This window comes from Poecilia reticulata, linkage group LG14 (assembly GCF_000633615.1).
Source record: "Poecilia reticulata strain Guanapo linkage group LG14, Guppy_female_1.0+MT, whole genome shotgun sequence".
NCBI classification, from domain to species: domain Eukaryota; kingdom Metazoa; phylum Chordata; class Actinopteri; order Cyprinodontiformes; family Poeciliidae; genus Poecilia; species Poecilia reticulata.
The window spans coordinates 26,798,584-26,818,633 of record NC_024344.1 but is presented as its reverse complement, the minus strand read 5'-3'; the positions used below and the strand labels follow the sequence as shown (position 1 = coordinate 26,818,633).

General features: G+C 39.8%; 1 protein-coding gene across 8 annotated transcripts in view; it reads left to right on the top strand.

Moving 5' to 3' along the window:
* The first annotated feature begins 10,076 nt into the window (after positions 1–10,076).
* bbx (BBX high mobility group box domain containing) overlaps positions 10,077–20,050 on the top strand; it is a 66,879-nt gene continuing 56,905 nt past the window's right edge. The window contains exons 1-4 of one of the 8 annotated variants that reach the window (XM_008428649.2): positions 10,077–10,148; positions 13,814–13,889; positions 16,757–16,925; positions 17,046–17,300. In XM_008428649.2, coding sequence (XP_008426871.1) covers positions 16,770–16,925; positions 17,046–17,300 — 411 coding nt within the window. In that variant the 5' untranslated portion in view covers positions 10,077–10,148; positions 13,814–13,889; positions 16,757–16,769. Of the gene's footprint in view, positions 10,149–12,423; positions 12,562–12,931; positions 13,459–13,813; positions 13,890–16,736; positions 16,926–17,045; positions 17,301–20,050 lie in introns of those variants that run through there. The other 7 variants (XM_008428648.2, XM_008428650.2, XM_008428652.2 and 4 more) reach the window with 7 other exon arrangements.

The following is a 20,050-nucleotide window of genomic DNA, read 5'->3' as shown; positions in this document are numbered from 1 at the left end:
ATTTGATGGATCCGTATTGACAATCAGGAATTTTGGTCTTGGAAAGGTGAGAGGTAAATATGAAAGATGGTCACAAGGAAAAACCCCACCAAATGCATTCCCTAGCAGGTGATCCAGTAATATTTCAATTTCCTGGTTGTTCATTTTTTATTTTTACTTTTTTTCAGAGAGAGAATAAAAGAAAATAGACTCAATAATAATCTACCAAAATTCTCCGCTTCGAGTCCAATTCCAGGATCGTAGGGTAGGAAGAATAGATTATCAATGTGACTGTGGTGGGAAGAGGTCCCCGAAATCTCAGTTCCAGTCTTGACTGTGGAGACAGAGCATCCGTGTCTCCTGCAGGACATAAATTGAATGCAAACAAATTTTCTTGGGCGCAAATTCTAGATCGCTCTGGAATTGAAAAAGTCTTGACATTAACCCGGGAGAGGTTGTACAAAGCATTTCCCCTGAGTAAAGCTGATGCATGTCCGAGCCGCACAGCTGAGGACACAGTCACTTTATTGATAAACAGAGACGCAGATAAAATCTTGAGCTTGAAAGTTGAGTCTCTGGCACACATGAGGCAGAATGTGTCATCTGCGCGTGTAAGCTTAATTTTCAGATCCGCTGCATTTATGATTAGCTTTTCAGAAAATGCCAGGTCAAAATGCAACACTCCAAGCAGGGAACATGGGTTGGACTCTTTTGTAAAGCTTGCTTTCTGATTAAGACCCAGGTTAGGGCCATCTGTGGTGATAATGGAATCCATCTGTGCGGCTGTATCCTTATAAAACAGACCTGTACTAAATTGGGATTTCAAAGAGTCCTCGGAATAGTTCAGCAGTGTCTCAATGATCGCCCGGTATGGATGTGTTGCACTGGATTGAGATATCAGACGATCACAAAGTGTGACATCAACCTGAGAAAATATTGTGTTTAGTGGGTAGTTAATCAATCCCACGGCAGCATCATTAGCAATGTTGGAGCCATCTGCATTAGTAATCTTAACTCTGAGATACAATAAACTGTCATTCAGATCCATGTATGAGTCACCTTCACTGCTGATGTAAAATTCAATAGGTGATGAGTCACTGATGGCAGACAGAGGATGGATTTCTGTGTAGATCTTATCTTCAATGGAGAGTTGAGTCATTGGAGCTGAAAATAAATCCAATTCAGTCAGTGTGCATTCTGCAGATTTGTTGTGTAGGAGAGCCATTATGAAAATATGTCAGAAGTTCTGGAGCGCTTCTTTCCTCGCTGCCTTCTGGTGGCATCTGATTTTTTCTTCTTCTTTGCAGCTTGTTTTCTAGCCACCCAGATGCATTTACCCGGGGGTCTGGTTTTTCCCCGTTTAGATAACATCATTATCCCTGAGCCTTCTTGCTCAGCTCTGTTCTGTGCAGGATGGGTCATTTTTCTAACAGCTGAACTGATCACGTCAGATGCAATGTTTGATGCTGCGGTTTTCAGGTGGGGTTTAGCTATAGAAAATCCTTTTCTAACAAGTGGGGACACAAATCAGAAAAGTCTGGAAAACAATGCCATACATGACAGGTGCCCCCTGGAAAAACGAAAGGTCACCTCCAGTTTGGCTGACATAATAGTGAACAAATCTGTTTGAGTCACTGACCATGTGTGGCTGCGGAAAAAATGCCATTTGAATCTTGCTAAATGGAGCGTTGGGGGTTACACAGGTTTAAAATGCAGCTTTATTATTGATTTGCCATAAACAAAATCCACAAATCTATTTCGATCGGTTTTGATCTGAATGGAAATTGTTTTGATGTAACTTTTTGACACTGGTATATAATGCGTAGTGYTGTATCTTATGCTAATTATATCACCAAATTTCCCTGTCACTGTCACAACASCCAGCAGCGGTGAGAAGCTGTCTCCAACTATTTGATGATGCACAATGTCAGAGTATATAAACAAATTTGCGAGCATGCCGGCCCCTGAGGGGTATGTTGCGCTCCTGTTGGACACCGTAAACCATTCGTTCACTTTCAATCTGAGAATGTAGGCGAGTGGAGCCCCCACTTTGATTTGAAATTTCCYATTTCCTTTAAATTCGAAGCGCTTTGTCACATTATTGTAAGACACATCTGAAGTATTGCTGTACTTTTTCAGCGCAGGCACAAAATGTTCCAGTATGTCTTGTGGTTTGTCATAATAGCCTCCAGCCCCAAATTTCTGGATGTAGATATCAATTCCATCCTGGTCAGTCAATTCAGTCTTGTCTGATGGTTGAATTAAGACTCTATGGAGCTCAAAATAGGCCAAGTGAGGAGGCAGGTTGTACCAGGTATGTGGTATTATAACTTCACACAGACCTACAACCCAATGACCTTTTAAATCAATAGCTTTGGCCAACTCTGTTTTAAAGTTTGGGCTTGAATTGTCTTTAAAGAGCTGTTTGCAAGCAGGTCACATAGAAGCCTTCTTGTTCTCTCTCTTCTCCTCCTGCTGGCATGTTGTTGTCTGACACTGTAGGCCTTCTTTACACATCTGAAAGGTCACTGAGCCTGACCCAGCTATTACATTTTGAAGGCCAGTTCTTCCATTTGACAAACACTTGCTTTTCACCCCTCACAGTCCTGCGTTTCAAGATCTTGTCAACATGATAAACTCTCTCTTGTCCCATCTTTAACAATCCTTCCTGGTAGAAAGAGCCTTCTATAGCCTCTCCATCATAATCTTGGATTTTATAAACAGTAGGAATGCGTGGGATAACATCTGTGACTTTAAACACCTCGTCTGTAAACGTCTGTTCATAACCTTTCTGAAAAACCCCTCTGACTTTTGAAAGTCTGACTAAATCTCCAGGTTTAAACTTGGCTTGTTTTTTCATGTTTTTCCTTCGGGGTTTAGTACCATAGAGATTTCGCAGGACTTGAAGGGAATTCCCTGCAGTGACCTCCACAGGTTTCATTTTTATGCTAGAATGAAAACTATTATTGTAGCTCGAAAGACGACAGTCTAAATTAGTGGTTCTCAACGTGGGCGGTACCGCCCCCCAGGGGGCGTTCAAAGGACGGCTGGGGGCGCTGGCGGACATTTTTACAAAAGAGGGGCGTTTGGTCGAAGGTAAACTTTACACCTTAAATCCACAACAATGCCAGTTTAGACTTTGAGCAACTTGGTAAAACTGTATTGTGTAACATTAAGCCATGCTTGGCTGCAACTGTATCGATGGCAGCTCTTCTTCTCTTCAGTGTTTGTAGCTTCATGGCTCCGCATCAGTTCAGCGTTACACCGGCTGATGACGCTGCTGTGATTCACTTTGTCTGGTATTTATGTAGCTACATATGTTTTGGCAGTTCTGTGATTATGTCAAAGCAGCAATTTATATTAAAAAGTTTTTTATTTCCCTTTGAAAGCTGCCAGCTTCCATGGAAGGACAAGAGAAGATCGCTCTTATAAACATGTAATTACTAAAATCACGACTTTGTATCCCTCTGAAAAATAAACCCATTTAAATAAAGAAATCAAGAAATCCCTCCATGGGTGATACCACGACAGAGAGCGTTCATTTTATAGCGTTAACACGGTGCTGTAAGTGGTCCGGTATGAAACGGGGGTGATAGAACAACACAGCACTTTTAAATTTCAATAATCAGAATGCAGAAATTGTTTCCGTTGTTTTAAAAGGTTCATGTCGGTCTGCCTTTTCCCCATTGATACGTTTCCCGACCGCCCTGCACCTTAGGGAGTTAAAAAAAAAAAAAAAAACGCCGAGCACATTGCGCAAAACTCTGAAACATGAGAAGCGGGCAAAACGGAGCGAAAAACTAGATGTGAATTCTAAACAGAGAATCCGACGCTGAACAGTGAAAAATCAACACATGATGTGAAACATATTACGATTAGGCGGCGCAGCAGGTGATGAGTGAAGATTACTGATGGTCAATAAACGATCAAATAAATCTAGCAACAAGAAAGAAACTAAAGTGGACATAGCAATAAACCGAGAGAGGATAATACTAATCAAATAAAACTAAATGGAAATGAATGAAGAACAAAATGCAAGAATAAACTAAGAAACTAAAGTAAAAACAGAGGAATAAACTGGTATGGCAAGACCGTTTGAGCAATAATTAATACAGAGGACTGTATGGCAAGAATAAACAGACACTATTTCCAGATAAAAGGTAAAATAATATTGCTGAAGTGTCATGGGTAGGGGCGCAACTACACATTATTCAGATGGATGCGAAAACATAAATCGACGCCCCCCCCCCACGAAGGAGCGTAGAAACATACGCTCGCCTCCCCCCCCCAAACCTCCTCCTCCAGACGCCACTACGTTTAGCGCTAAACTCACTACATTTACCCCGTTATGTGCGCGAGGTGAAGGAGCGTAAGGCGCGCTGAAGTGTACAGGAAAACATAATCGGTGCGCCGATTCAAAACATCTACAATAATGATAGTAACATTAATAATAAAATAATTGTCAGAGCAAGTTGCCTACAAATTCTTTGGTGGGGGCAGTGAGGGACCTGGATAAAGGCTAGGGGGGCGCCGGCCCAAAAAAGGTTGAGAAACACTGTTCTAAAACATCAATGTATCTGCGCGTATTATTTGCAGTAAAATATTTCCACATTTTACTCTTGAGGGTACGATTGAATCTTTCCACAATGGAGGCCTTGAGGTCCCTGGCTGTAGCAAAGTGAACAATTCCATGTTTTTCATTAAGGCTTTGAAGCTCTTGTTAAAAAATTATTGCCCCAAATCTGTCTGAATCTTCTTTGGTATTTGACTCTCTCTAAATACAGACTCAAAAGCTTTCACCACTTCTCCAGCTGTGAGAAGTGGTGCTCAAGTTTCTTTTTAAAACTCGAGCAAAAGCTTTTTTTGAAAATATACCAATGACAGTAAGCAGATAATTGTACCCATCATTATATTCAGCCAGGTACTGCATGTCACAAAGGTCTGCTTGAAATTGTTTTAAAGGTGCAGATGCAAACACATGGTTTCTCTGAAAATGCAGCCTGGCAGGTTTGTGTAAGGTGTATGCATCTTGCTCTGAAAGGAAGTCYTTGATTTTGTCAACACTGACTTTTTTCCCAGTTTCATTTTCAAGATTCTGTTTCAATCTTTGAACACCTCCAAAGCTACCAGGATTAGATGGGTCAAAATWGACCCTTTTCATTAGCACCTCTTCAGCCATTCCATTGACACTCTTCTGAGCACTTGTTGAGTAATGAGAGAAACAAAAACAACACAGACAAATGTAAGTATTTCAGATTATTTTTGTCTTTATTGATCTCTTTTTTTTATTATTATTATTATTTTAAAGATCTCACTCAAACAAAACATTGCAAGCAGAATAGTTTCAAAAGTAGTGAAAGCTTTTTTTTTTTAAAAATGCACTTGTTTTTCTTAAATAAAAAATAACTAAATTAAACTTGTCACACTTTTAAATCACTTAAACTATGTATTAGCTAAAAAAAACAAACATTTAAATGATCAAACTTTTTTGTTGTTTAAAAAAATATAATGAAAAGACAAACATTGCAGATCACTTCTTCACTGGACTGTAGCATTCTGAAACCCCCACAGCTGTTTGAGCTGATTAGAGCTCAGATTCTCATACATGTCAGAAATTGCAGAATAAAAGTGGTCATCACACCTTAGTTCATGTAAAATTGTTTCTGCCACTATCTTGACTGTCAAGTCACTTGCTTGAATTTTGTGTTTAGTCAGAAAATGTTGAATTGCTGGAATGAACTGAGGCACTAATAGTAGAGTCATAATGTTGTGGTAGTTGTCCTGGTAGAATCGCTCCAGACATTCGTGCTGTCGCTGGCTAGGATGTCCGGTTTGACATCCGTTGCAGTTTTCTTGTAGGAGCTTTGCAGCAATGAGGTTCAATAGATGAAGCACAGCAGTTCTCACAGTTCCAATCAACTTAGTAGCAATCCATCCATCAGTTCTTGSTTCACCATCTTGCTCTGGAGAAACTGGAGATGGAGGAGATGGAGCAGGAGGAGGTGATGGTGGAGGAGTGACTGGAGTAGGRTCAAAACCTTTTGATGATTGAGAATAGCACTCTTGCTGCTCCTCTGGTTCCTCAGGGATGGTCTCAAGAGTTCCACCTACCATCCAGTTTTCAGCTTGAGTTTGCTCTTCTAAAAACTGGGATGGAGAAATAGCCAGAGATGAGGATGAGGAAGAGGATGAGTAGAAGACTGGAGAGGGTGGGTGATAGGGTTCYATGTTGAAGCCTTGTGAGACCTTTTTGATAGGGTTCCAGTATGCATCCAAAGTTCGCTGGTTGCCCTTTTTTCCTTTCATGGTGATGAAGATCTGAAGTCCAGCTCCCTCCGATGAACAAAAGATGGTCTGTGGCAGGCCTCCCCCCTGAAAACCTCTCATTATGTAGAGTGGGGAGGGGGCGGGTCCTCAGAGGAGGTTGGCTCTGGAGGCAGAGCTAAAAATCTCAATCTTTTCTTGACAGTTAAAATATCCAACCAAGTGCGGGAGCTTCGGAACAAGTTGGAGATCAGATCTCCAACTTGCTAGATTTTATCTGACAATACCTGAAATGGAACAGCCAGCATGGTCCTGAATATTCCTGTGTCTGAAKTGAAAGTTTCCAGCACAAACAGGTCACAGGTAGTGTCCAAGTTCGTCTCACGGATGCTGGCGCGTAAAAACCAGCACCCAGATGGAGTAGTTTTGCTTTCCCAGTGAGCACTAAAGATAATCTTACCTTTAGCAAGTTCAGGATCAGAGGGAGAGGGCTGCAGTTTAGCGCGCTTGAAAGGTGGAGGGGAAACATTAATTTCTCCTTCCTCACCTTCTTCTTGTCTTTCTTTATAATCCTCTGGTTGTGGGGTTGATTTTCTCTTGCGAGGAACTGCCAACCTTAACACTGCCCAGTCTGACCTACAACTGAAGAGGCTGTTAGTTGTTCTTTTTCTTCCTCGAGCTGGTACACAGAGAGTTCTCCTGTTTCATAACGAAAAAGGTATCCCCATTTTCCAGACATTCCATAAGGTTTCAATGACCACTCCTGTTGCAGAACATGGTATGATGGATTCTGCACTCGGCACAGATAAAAGGTGGACTTGCGTGGTGCACCCAATGCATGGACTGGGTTCTCGTACACAGAGACTGGAGTCTCACAAAGAAGCGATGTCCCACTGGGTAACACTGTGCGGTGTCGTTTTTTTTCCCACACCGGATGAAGGCGCTTCAGAAGACACAGGGGGTTATCCAGAGGAATCAGGCAGAGATTCCTGGAAGGTTGGAATCACGAGATTGAATTGAGGATTTGAATGCTGATGGAGGTAAGATCAGATTTCTATCCAGGAGTGTAGAGGATGAAGCATCAGCGATGAAGCAGGGTCTTGTGATGGTCTGTCCATCTGCAGATGAGCCACATGCTAGTTGATTGGTTTCCTGATGTCTTCTCTTTTGAGGCTTTTCTCTTTTAATGCGAACCATTTTTTTTTCTGTGAGAGCAAAGTGGTTCTTACTTCACCAAATGCAACAAGAAGAATGACAGGGCCTCCGAAAATATTTAAAGCAGAAAAACAGAAACCCCACCCCTTTATCTCTATTGGCTCATTCAAACATAAACTAGTAAAAGTGGGCTGGGGCATCTGCTGGGGAGTAGGAAGATAAGAGCAGTTGGGGGTGGAGTCTATCCATGGAGGAGGAGTTGCATCAGAAAATTTGCATAGGTATAAAATTTTCAATTTAGGGGGGCGGGGGGGATAACTGGGTCAAAAGGCAGGGTACACCCTGGACAGGTTGCAGGGTGTCTTTATTTTGATAACAACTTAATGTAAATCTGCCCTGACATGTTTGTTATTTACAATTTAAGAGAAAGTTCCAGAATCCTGTCTGTTTTATTTTGATAAGAACTTAATTTAAATCAAAACAAATGTTTTTATATGATAAAAACTTTATAAAACCTTATTAAAACAGATGTCTTATATGATAAGCAATATATAACGCAGATTTAATAGATGTTTTATACGATAAGCGTTTTATGACGTAGATTTAACAGATGTCCGTGTGCGATAGTATCGATTTATCGATTTTTGATTTGGGCGTGGCATTTTAATCCATCAAACTCAATTAATTAAAATTTGACACAAAGTAGTTTCTATATTTTTCAGGCCTATGCAGAACAGCAGTGGGGACAGAGCATCTCCTTGGTTTATGCCACATTTGATGGACACTTGTGTTGCTTGTACTTGTGTTTCTTTTTTTACACCTTCTATCATGCCTGGTTCACAACAGGCAATTTCTTTTAGAAATTATTAGTTTTGTAATTGTCTAAGGACTTTGCTTGTTTTTTGTCTTAAGGTAACAGTAGAGCACAAGATGACCTGTAATTTCATGAGATTGCGCCTATGCAGCTTTTCCCCTCTAGATGGAGCAAGTGTTCTGTCTTCTCTCAGTGCATTCTGCCTCCAGCTGTTGCCCAGGGATAATAACAGGGCCGTGCAGAGACATTTGGAGGTTTAAGGGCTCAAAGTTAAAAAAGGGATACATTGAACAAGATCTTGAAACACAGTACAACAACATAGCAACAACCCATATTAATGAAAAGTCTGATATTTAATCGGATCATATAGCATCATGTCGGACAATGCAAAGCAAAAATAGTCTGTTCCCCTGATAAGTATAATGTTGCTATTTCTGCTATTGACAGTGCTGCAGGGCTGTGTTGATCTGAGACTGTAGATGTTAAACAGACCATAGGAGAGCAGGTAGCTGGTTATGAAGTTATGAAATAAGATAATTTGTTGCTATTTTACTAAATAAGCCCTACTACTTCTGTTTAACCTGTAACAACTTGGCTGCAGACTGCTTTAAAGAGCAAAAAAGCTCAGAGGGGTTAACTCAACGTAATTTTTCAACGTTAGCTCCTCTGAGAGATCTAAAATTGTAAGACAGTGATGTCAAGGCAAAGAAAACTCAGTTCTGCTGGTAGGGGCCTATCAGACCTCCAGGGGCCCCTATGGTTGGACTGTAACACAAACCATTGATTTAAAACTGTAAGCAGTCATCTATTGAGAATGATAATGTTATTACATTTTATTCAATGCATTCAACAGAGAAAAATAATAATAATAAAAAATGCATTTAAGATTTAATTGGGAAGTTTACTTTGTAAAAGTTTAAAGAACCATCTTGATAGTTTGATTATTGTGTTACCATGGCTACAATATGGTATATTTTTGTTTGCCATGGATTTGTTCACAAATACATCACAACAAATAATAATCAATAATCAAGTCAAAGGGGTCTGGGAAGCCTAAATAATGGTTCTGCCAAAGGCGCCATATTACCTTGGTCCAAATTATTGGTGCAGTATTTTCACTGATGTTTGTGTATTATTTCGTGAACTCCAAATGCTATTAGCCGAATCTTCCTTTAACACTTGAGGTTCTGTAGTAACTTCTATTCACAAGAAGTGAATAGAAGTTACAAGATCCTGTCAGCAGCGGTGCGAACCGCCTGGCAACGTTAAGGTGAAGCAGAGAGCGAACAGTGAGCAGGAGGCACCAGGGCTTTGAGGTGACAGTCGCTGTAACGTTTCTTTAACATCAATTTAGAAAACGGTTATTTTTATCAATGTGATTTTTGTGTGAACTGTGCAAACATGCTGAAAGCGATAGTTAAATTGATCTGGCGAAGACCAGATTGAACTCAGTCTGGAATCTCTACGAAAACATATTACTGTTGTGAACCTGTTCACGGTTAAAAGAACCCAGGACAATAATAACATCCTATGTTTGATGAAACAGACCCCTGAGGACTCCAGCAAACCTCCAATAGTTGAGTGACAGTGTCAGCAGTGTCTGTGAAACACATGCACAATTTAAGTTGCACCGTAAAAATAAAAGGAGTATTGCTGATGAAATGATCAGTACAACTGACAGACGATGTTGTTCATTTGAAACTACCTTTGCTGGGCCCGAACCAAGACTGCTGAACCAAAATGCAATTATGGCAATTTAACGAAGCTTTCCATTGGCTCAGTCAAGCTGTCTATTAACACGAGTGTCCAATCACATGCAATGTTGCATGATTGGGTTGGGTTTTCTTACTGTGTACAGTAAAACTGTTGATAATTTTCTAACCTTTAGAGCTTTGTAGGAATTGAACGTCTGACCTTATCGCATGAATTGTGACAGGTACGTACTGCTGCACAACTGGTTCAAATGTGCCTCACACTGCAACACTACTAGCTCTGCGGCTGCAAAGCGTTAAAGAGCCAGGAAGCTTGGAGTAAGTAGTCAGTCAGATAGGAGCTTCAATCATTCGTTCCGAGTTTTTCAGGGGTACCTTTGGCATTTCAGTAACGATTGTCAGCGTTAGAAGGCTAAGATCTAAAGTTAAGTCGGGGATGTTTTTGAGGCCAGCCCAGTCTGGTTAGGAGCACTTTCAGCCGGGGGAGGGGAGAGCTCACTTCAGCATTTTCTCCTTGCTTGTGGAGAACCGAAAGTAAGTTTAGCTGCCTGATGTGACTGAACAAGTGCTTTTCTAGACAGAATCAACTTCATACGGTGCTATTTTGTGTGCTGTAACTCGTTAAATGTGTCATCTTAGCGGATAAGAGTGTTCATCTCTGAAAAGCTGCGTTTCCGTGCTCCCTGTACAAGCAACACAGAACAAAAAGGGTCACATCCGGTTTACATGTTTAAATAAAGTTCTTAGATTTTAAAATAACCAGTCCATACAGTACTGTCAGAAAACCAACTTCCATTCTGTATTTTCATAGAAATCTTATTTATTTGTTTATAATTTTTAATAATAGTAATACTTTATTTATATAGCACTTTTTTTAAAACAAATGTTACTTCTTATTAAAAAATACATTAAAACAACTTCATAAATGACAAAAAATATACAAAATCAATTAAAATACATAACATTGTAAGACAAAATGACATACAAATATTAAAAAGTCATATTTTAAAAGCCCTATTAAACAAGTAAGTTTTAACTAATGATTTAAAAGAAGATAATGAAGAGGCCTGTCTAATATTTTGAGGAAGAGCATTCCACAAACTAGGAGCCCTGTCCATGTAAGCCATTCCTCTTTCTGTCACTAGTCAAGCTCTAGAAAATAGTAGGATAAAAGATCCTTAAATTATCCATCTGTCTGCGTCATTAGATAGGTCTGATGGTGCAAGACCACACAGGGATTTCTATGGACTTCAATAGAATTTTGAAGTCCATAGAATTTTGTCATCTCTCTCAACAAGTAGGTTTGAGTGCATCTGAACACAAAATAAGGTGGGCTATAAGGTTTTGGTCTAAACTCCTGTATCAAGAAGAAATAGTTTGAAAACGTGGGGAAAAAAGATGATTTATTGTTTGAGAGTAATGTCACGTCCAGTGTGCGAGACTCTGTCATCCAGTTCAACTACTCCTTAGAACAATATTGTGAATAAAAGGTAGGATCTATGCATCCCTGAGAATTTTTTTTTTTCAAAACTTTGGGTACAGTTTGGTAATGATCTAAGGATTTTCCACCACTATGGATCTCTGTGTCACCAGACAAAGTACCTCAAAGATTATTACTTTTTAACCTGAGGACCTTAACTTTACTGAGACTGTGGCCAGTTCTCAGAGATCAGGTGGACAAACAAAAGCAAATAAACTGTTATCAACTCCATAATCTGAGTAGACGAGAATGGGTCTTTTTTGCATCTATTGCAAATGTGTCCTTTTAAGGTGTTTACATGTATCGTAATTACATTTTTTAAAATTGGTGTTGTGTTAATGTTACAGCTTTTTTCTAGGTTCTGAAATGTGAATTAGCTTGAAAACTAATGGGGTCTTATTGTTAAAAGAAGGTTTTTTGTTTCACATGTCATTGCAAGCAGTAAAATCAATTACTCGATGCAATCAACAGTCTACTGTCATCTAATGCATGCTGAGGTAGATAGATGACCATACTTGATGCAATCACTTGATCTTGACAGAAAAAAGTTTTACAGATAATAAACTGAACTTGACAACATTGTGTTAGAATTAGGATAAAATAATTGTAACTGACTGGAATCTGTATGTGTGACTGGATTGACTTAATTCACTATTTATTTCTGAAAATAAAGTGGATTTTTAATGTTGTACTATGTGACCACGTTCATTGCGAATCTGCCCCATATTTGAATAAACTGAAATTAATTTAATTCAGAATGAAGATACAGGTTAGATATTGTCAGTTTAAAGCCATTTCATAAATAACCCATTTAGAACCTCAAAGGGAATATTCTCCCTTTCAAGAGAATGCCCGTGTATTTAACCATGTTCCAGAGCTAAGGGAGGTTTTAAACATTTTGAAATTGCTTTTTTGGCTACATTTTGTTCATGTTTTGATGTTTCTGTTTGGTGGAAATAGGAAATGTTGGAGGGAGCCCTTTTATTTTGATGGACATCTCTTTGGCTTCCTGCTTTTTTGTGACTGGATTTGTTAAGCTTAACGGAACTACTCTCAGTACAGCAAGTGCTGAAGTGTTATCATGTGTTAATAAGTTAAAAATGTGAACAGGACCGATGATGAGAAGCTCCGGCTGGTTACTGACAGCAGTACTTCAGGTATGGCCATGAGTTCCTCACAGGGAACTTGTGCTGTCAGCGGACACAGAAAACCCAGTCCGCCTCTCAGCCTTGTGAGAAATTGTTACTATCGCTGCTTTGGACATGATGTCCGCCTGCTGGGTTATCCTTGCTGTCTCTTCTATAGACATCCTGCTGGAAGGCAGCGTTAGGTCGAGCATTGTGTGTTACTGTTGCAGCGTAGCTACAATGTGTGTCTAGCCTTAGAAAAGCCGTGATAAAATGTCAAAAGCAACTAAGGTGCTAGGACTCTCCTCCCTCCCCCTTCCTCCCCTTCCTATCCGCATCACAGCCTCAGCGCCAGCCGCATTCAAAAGAACAGTTGCTAAAACCCTGTCAAGGCTTTTCATAGCAGTTTAATCGCTGATTCCGTCCTTGTTTTTAACGAATAGGGTTACTGGACTTTAGGAAGCGCTGCACTGTAAAACATGACATGTCCACTTAGCAGGAGGCAGAGCTAGCAAGCTAACTAGCTACTTTATTCCCTGTAACACAGCTGCTGCCCAGCTAAACATTGCTCACAAATGTATGACGTTGGTAAGGAAAAGCTTGATTTAATCCTGCTTTTCTGGATGTTTTTACCCTGTGGTAGGGAATACGGGTGACATTATCATCGGGAGTTTGACAGGAGTATAAACCGTCTCTTCTGTAGTTGGCGGAGGGCGAGGTAGGGGGGTTCTCCTCCAACCAACAGCAAGATGGACTCTGATTCTGCTCGTCATAGATCGACATTTTGCACGGAGATTAAAACAATCTGTGTTTAGAGGCAGGAATACAGACTGTACGCCATTGGATCTTCTTACGACTGTAATCTCCTCATATGATACACCGCTGCTGCGCGTGAGACACAGGAGGACAGGACTTTTACAGTAAACGGTAATAGTTAAGTCCGACCGTCATCAGTCGGACCTGGCGAAGTAAAGCTAAAGGTCCCTGCAGCTGCGCCAGCTCGATTTGGAATCGTTTGGTTTGCGTTGCTTTAAATGCATTCGGTGATCACGGGGATTTTTCCTTCGTGTTTTCTTTTGGCCACATGAGTGGTTCAGCTGTACAGCAAGTACAGATGATCCACCCAAAATGTCCCATCCTACTTCAGGGCTGCTACGGATTTTCGATGCATTCCACTAATGTTTCAGTGAAGTCTTTCCTTCAAGAAAGCTGTCGCTATGCAGAGCGACTGTAGAGATGACGGTGTAATGCATGACTGAGATCACTGTCTTGTATTTTATAGGTCATCATCTTTGTATGACGGGCTGTGCCAGCTTTGTCCTCATCATTCATTCAGCATTTCTATAATTTTTTCTTCAGTAAGTATTCCTGTTTTCACTCTGCATCATAAGATAGTTTTTAATCATTCATTGATGGAGTTTGAATTTCATTTGTGCCATGCTGCCCAGAATGCAGTCAAACACAGTGAGAAATACAAACATTTTACTTCATGTTGCTTATTATTATTACTCACTTATTTTTTGTTTTACTTGTATGTTGTTTGCCAGACTGCAAGAGGGAGCAGTTGTTATCAATTCTATATGGAGTTCTCATGTTCTCCCAGAGTGCATGTATGGGTTTTCTCTAGGAACTCTGGCCGTCTCTTACTGTTCAAAACATAAAGTTCTTAAGTTTCCTCTCAACTAGAGTATTTTCCAATGGAGTGTGAAAAGAGAACAACGTCATGTGCAGTTGAAACCAGACATGTAAATACACCAAATAAAAAGACACATTTTTTTCTCACTGTCTGAACTTTTCTTGTTTTATCTTAAAATAACCAAAATTATTACCAATATAATTTGGACATTTACATACATTAGCTCAGTGTCAGGGATAATTGTCTTTTAAACTGGATGAATTGGGTCAAATCTTTTGGGGTTTACTTCAACAAAGCGTCTCTGTTTACTGGAGTTCTGGTCCATTCGTCCTGACAGGACTGTCATAACTCAGTCAGGGTTGCAGGCTGCCTAACTTACAGCCTAACTGCCTAACTTATTTACTCGCAACTTATCCATAAAACAGGGCTTTGTGGTGGCCATCCCAAAACACTTTGTTGTCCTTAAGCCACTTTGTAACCACATTGGCAGTAAGCTTAGGTTTATTGTCCATTTGGAAGACCAAATACCAGTTCCTCCTGCAAGAAAACAACTTCACAACATGATGCTGCCACCCCAGTACTTCACAGATACGATGGTACAAGCATCATCCATTATTCCTCTAAATGTAACAGCTCCACTTTAGTTGGAGATCGAAAAAGTCTCCAAAAATGTCCTTGTGTGCATCTGCAAACTGCAATTTATATTTTGTAGTTCTTTCAAAGTAAAGATTTCTTCCTTGCTGAGTGGCTTTTCAATCCATGTCAGTAAAGTATAGTTTGACTATGGATAGTGACTCTGTCTTAACGGCTTCAGATAGCATTTCCACTAGGTCTTTGACTTTTGCTCTGGGGTTAATTTGCACATTTTGGACCAAAAGACATTCAATACAGTACCCATTTCCTTCCTGAGCAGTATCCGTCCAACTGATCCTACATATAAAACATCCTACATAATCCTACATAAATGAATATTTATTATTCAAATTAATTAAAATGGTTTCCTGTCGAAGAAAACCCAGCAGATAGTCATTGACTGGCAGCATTCACTCCTGGACGAGTGCAAATCACCTGCCTTGTGTGTTTTGTTCAGTTTTTTTTAACACATTTACAGAACAGCAACACATAGTCACACCATTGACTATTCATTTTATTTGTTATGTAAATATTTAAAATGACTCAAGCAGAATACAATGCTTAATTATTTAATGAGCAATGAATATATATGGAAAGCAGTCGGATGGGAAAATTCAAAACAAATCCAAACTTTTTTGTACCAGCTAAAGTTTGTTGAAGCTTTTCTTGTCATACCCAGGGTGTCATCGAAGGCTCCTAGTGTCTCACATGCAACTGTAATAATTCACATTCTATGTCAATTATATAAAAAGTTGCTGTTTGCCTGCTATGTTTCCTAATGCCACCTGTTCAGATTCAGATTTGCAATGTACTTTTTAATGATTAGGCATTTTCAGGAAAAAAGATCCAAAATGTACAAAAGAATCATAATATCATTGATATCATGTTTATATGTAGACAGGATTTTTATATAAAGAGTCTATTTGGACTCTAAAGTCTCTTGCTTAGATTTTGATATCTTCAAAATAAGATATTTTTGCCTTTAACAACAGCACAGTATACACAGTACACAAACTGATTTATAGTTGTAACTTCTGAAACTAACCCCTTTTTTTCAATTCAGCAATTTTCTGGTCACTTCAATGTAAAGGTAAACTCTGGGAGTCATACATATCAATGACATTAAAGTCTGATCATATGCCTAAATGCATTCAGCCCAAAATTTAGTCAACTCAGGTTTTCTAGAAAAACATTGTGAACAGAAACTTACAGTTGCATCCTAATTTTTGACCTGTAGTGTATATAATCACTGACCATTTGTGAATGAATGTTTGAAAAATAGCACATTGTATTTTGCTTTCAATACTTAAGCACATGTTCAAAGATCTAAAATAACCTGCTGATGAACCTGTTTGTAGATTCTTAATTTTGCAATAACAGTTTTATTATTGCAAAAACATCCAAACTGGTGCTACTGTTTTTCTTTTAAGAATCAAATTGATTCTCAGCTTCTTTTAGCCATAAAATTGTGATATCGGTTTCTCCATTTTAGAACAACATTGCTCATTTGTCAGTGATTAGGAGGTACATCACAACACATCAAAAGTTCCTAAGAATTTCTTTTGTTATATTTGGGTAAAACGTTGACCACCTATCCAACTTTCTCTTTTTTTTCTCTATCGATATGCTTAGTGAAGGTTGAGGCATTGATTAGGCTGTTGTAACAGCTGGACAGTTGGCACTAAAAATGCTATTTACTAGATTATTGTAGCTACAGCTAAAATAAGAGTCGTTGTATTTTAGATGCCAAAGTTTTTTGCAACCTGCTTGAAAATCTTCAATGGTCCCACCATGTTATGCACATAAATGGTCCTTCTGATACTCTTCCAGTAATTTATATAGCAGTTGCTACTTCAGCTTAAGTGTTGCATGTTATTAAAAGTTGATGGGATTTTTTTCTGCATATAGTATGAACAGACGGTGTTTCTGATGTTAAATGTTTTGCTTTTTCTTTAGGTGCGGTAGTACCATGAAGAGTGGAGGAAGAGGTAAGGCACAGCCTGTTGAGGAGGTCACTGGCAAAAGACCTAAACGCAAATGCCTGCAGTGGCACCCTCTTCTTTCCAAGAAGGCTTCAGAGTTCTCTGAGGAAGAGGAAGAAGAAGATGAGGAGGAACTGGGGAAGGTTAGTAGCCTCATTGGTGCAGGGTTATTTTTTTTCTCCAGCCTGACCCTAAATAATGATATGTTCATTCACCACCAGAAGTGGACTCTACATTGCAGTTTATAAATTTATTCTTAATAGGTAGGGCTGTGCAGTGAGGATCAGGACTCCCAAGTGCATAATGTGAGCACAACAGAGGAAACTGAAGAAGACTCTAATGAACACCGGGCACGTCGGCCTATGAATGCTTTCCTCCTCTTCTGCAAGCGGCACCGTTCTCTGGTGCGACAGGAACATCCTCGTCTTGACAACCGTGGGGCCACAAAAATATTGGCTGACTGGTGGGCTGTGCTGGAGCCCAAGGAGAAGCAGAAATACACTGATATGGCCAAGGAGGTAATGCATTCTTACATTATGTTGCTACACTGGTGTAGTAAAGTTACGTTAAGCTCTGCCTTACATGCATACAATTTAACCTGAGTCATTTTTGAGACCAATAATTATAATAATAAAAAAGCCAGCAACTCAGTAGCAACTCTCTACTGAGTTGTTTTCTCTCCAGCTCATAAAGTCAGTAGAGATTATGGATGACAGCGCTCACAGAAGCTTCCTTCATTACAGACAAATTCAGGCTCTTTTTAATCTTGGTGAACCTCACGGGTGGATAAACTAGTGGCAGGTAAAACATGGGAGTTATGAGCATATTCTGTCCAGTGTAACTCCCTGATGTAAATCTGCTGGAATCTGTTACACAACGAAGCAGCCTACAACTTCAGGTTGAATCGTTCAGTCTGTCATTCACTGTATGGAAACCCAAATTCTGTATGTTTTTTTCACTCTAGATTTGAATATAAATGTCTCCATATTTCTCAGATAAAATCTTCTGGTGTGTACCATAGTGTCTATTGACATGTGGATGAGAAGGCTGGTATTTTCAGCAGCTCAGGTTTTTCTACAGGAATAAGATTACATGATTTATAGAAATCATATGGTTGATGATTGGGACCACAGTTTTACCTTTGGAAGGTTTTAGGCTCGTAATAAAGTCGAAAGCGATATTGAACAAATGAGGAGGTGATGGTCAAATAAAACTTTAGGAAGGATCTGGTGCAGATGCACCTGATATCAGGATGTCGTTGTGAGAGTGCCACCAAAAGCGGCAGCATAAGAGTGCAGTAGTTCAGCTTCAAGAATGACAGACGAACCTTGAGGTGTGAACCTAAATAATGATTTTAGAATAAGCATGTGATTAGGAGGCCCGTTTCCAGGATCAGATTCAGTCTTCAAAGATTGATGGATTAGTTGTACATACACCTAAGATTAGTGCTCCTTATTTGAAATCTCTTAAGGTCAGACCCCTGTGCTTGGTTTTGTGGGAAACCAAGTTATCTGCGCGAAACCACAGATAACGTGACCTGATGTGCAACTTGTCCATATTTTTTTTAACCTATACTCATTGCCTAAAGTTGCAGACAGTAACATTCATTTGTAAGGTAAAATGGATTATTTTTATGCCCTAGCTTGGTTGTCCTCAGAGTGCTAATGTTGTTAGCAGCTAGCTCAGTGCCGAGTCCCGGACAGAAAATCTAATGTTTATTCAGTGGGACTTTCATGATACATATATGTATATGTATATCAGTGACGTGTGGTGAGGTCCATCCCCATAGAAAAAAACCTGACTTAATTATAATCGGATTTACAAATCTAGACCCCCTGCATGCTATCGTTTACATAAGAACATTTTGCTCATGCGAACAATGTTGGAGGCAAAAAGACTATTCTTTAACATGTGATGCTCAATAATTCCGTTATCTCAGTCAAACTTGACATGTAGATATTGTTTAATTTCGTGCTGTGCTTAAGAGCAAAGGGAGAAACCGTTAAAGTACAACTCAAAACCACGTCTTTCTCGCTCTCCGTATCAGCGCAGCTACTGTATTCCTAGCTCGCTGTACTGTCTCTTACTCTGCAGTTGTGGAGTCACCAATGTCTGGGTTCATGAGCGCCTTGAGCGATGAGGCACGACAACTGCCTGCCTCACCTCGAATATGTTCTCTGCCGATTATGATCGCTCCTCAGCAAACGAAACACGTTACACACACAGTCGGTGACAATAAAAACACAGTACATTAAATACATAAGCTAAATTATGGAAAATCAGTTCATACATTAAATGTTTTTAACCATTTTATTGGCGACGTACAGACAGGAGGAGCAAACCGGTGCAGTTAGCGGGAGGTTGCGCAACCCCAGGTGAGGCTCAGCTCACTGCTGCTTCACCGGCTTCGCTTCCAAGCATTTGAATGGGAAAATGCAAAAAWTCAGCGATTTTGAAGAAAAAAATCATCAGATTTGGTTAAATTAAATGAAAAATAGGTACTTTATAGTACAAACCACAGGGTGAAAATATCTTTATAAATGATTTTATGTATTATTTTTCCATGATGACAGGTGAGGCTTTGCCTCCCCTGACCGCACGTCACTGATATATATACTGTATATACATACATTTCCTGATCAAAATCTTAAGACCAGTTAAAAAAACTGCAAGAATTTGCATTTTGTACTATTGGATCTTAAGAAGGTTCTAAGTAGAGCTTCACAATGTTAGAAGAAGAAATCAGCATAAGAGACAAAAACTTTTGAGCGGGGAATTAATTGAAAACTGCATTTACATTCAAACATGATTTTCCAGTGTTTCCAGGAGGCTAGTGGGAATGTTGCTCCAAGTGTTGAAGATGGCTTCACGAAGGGCATCCACTGTCTGGAACTGATGTCCATTTTTGTAAACTTCCCTTACCATCCATCCCCAAATGTTCTCATTTGGGTTTAGACCCAGGGAACATGCAGGATGGTCCAAAAGAGTGATGTAATTCTCTTGGAAGAACTCCTTTGTCAGGCGGGCATTGTGAACTGCAGCATTGTCCTGTTGAAAAACCCAATCATTACCACACAGACGAGGGCCCTCAGTCATGAGGGATGCCCGCTGCAACATCTCCACATAGCCAGCTGCTGTTTGACACCCCTGCACAACCTGAAGCTCCATTGTTCCATTGAAGGAAAACACACCCCAAATCATGATGGCGCCCCCACCACTGTGTCGTGTAGAAAACATCTCAGGTGGGATCTCCTTGTCATGCCAGTAA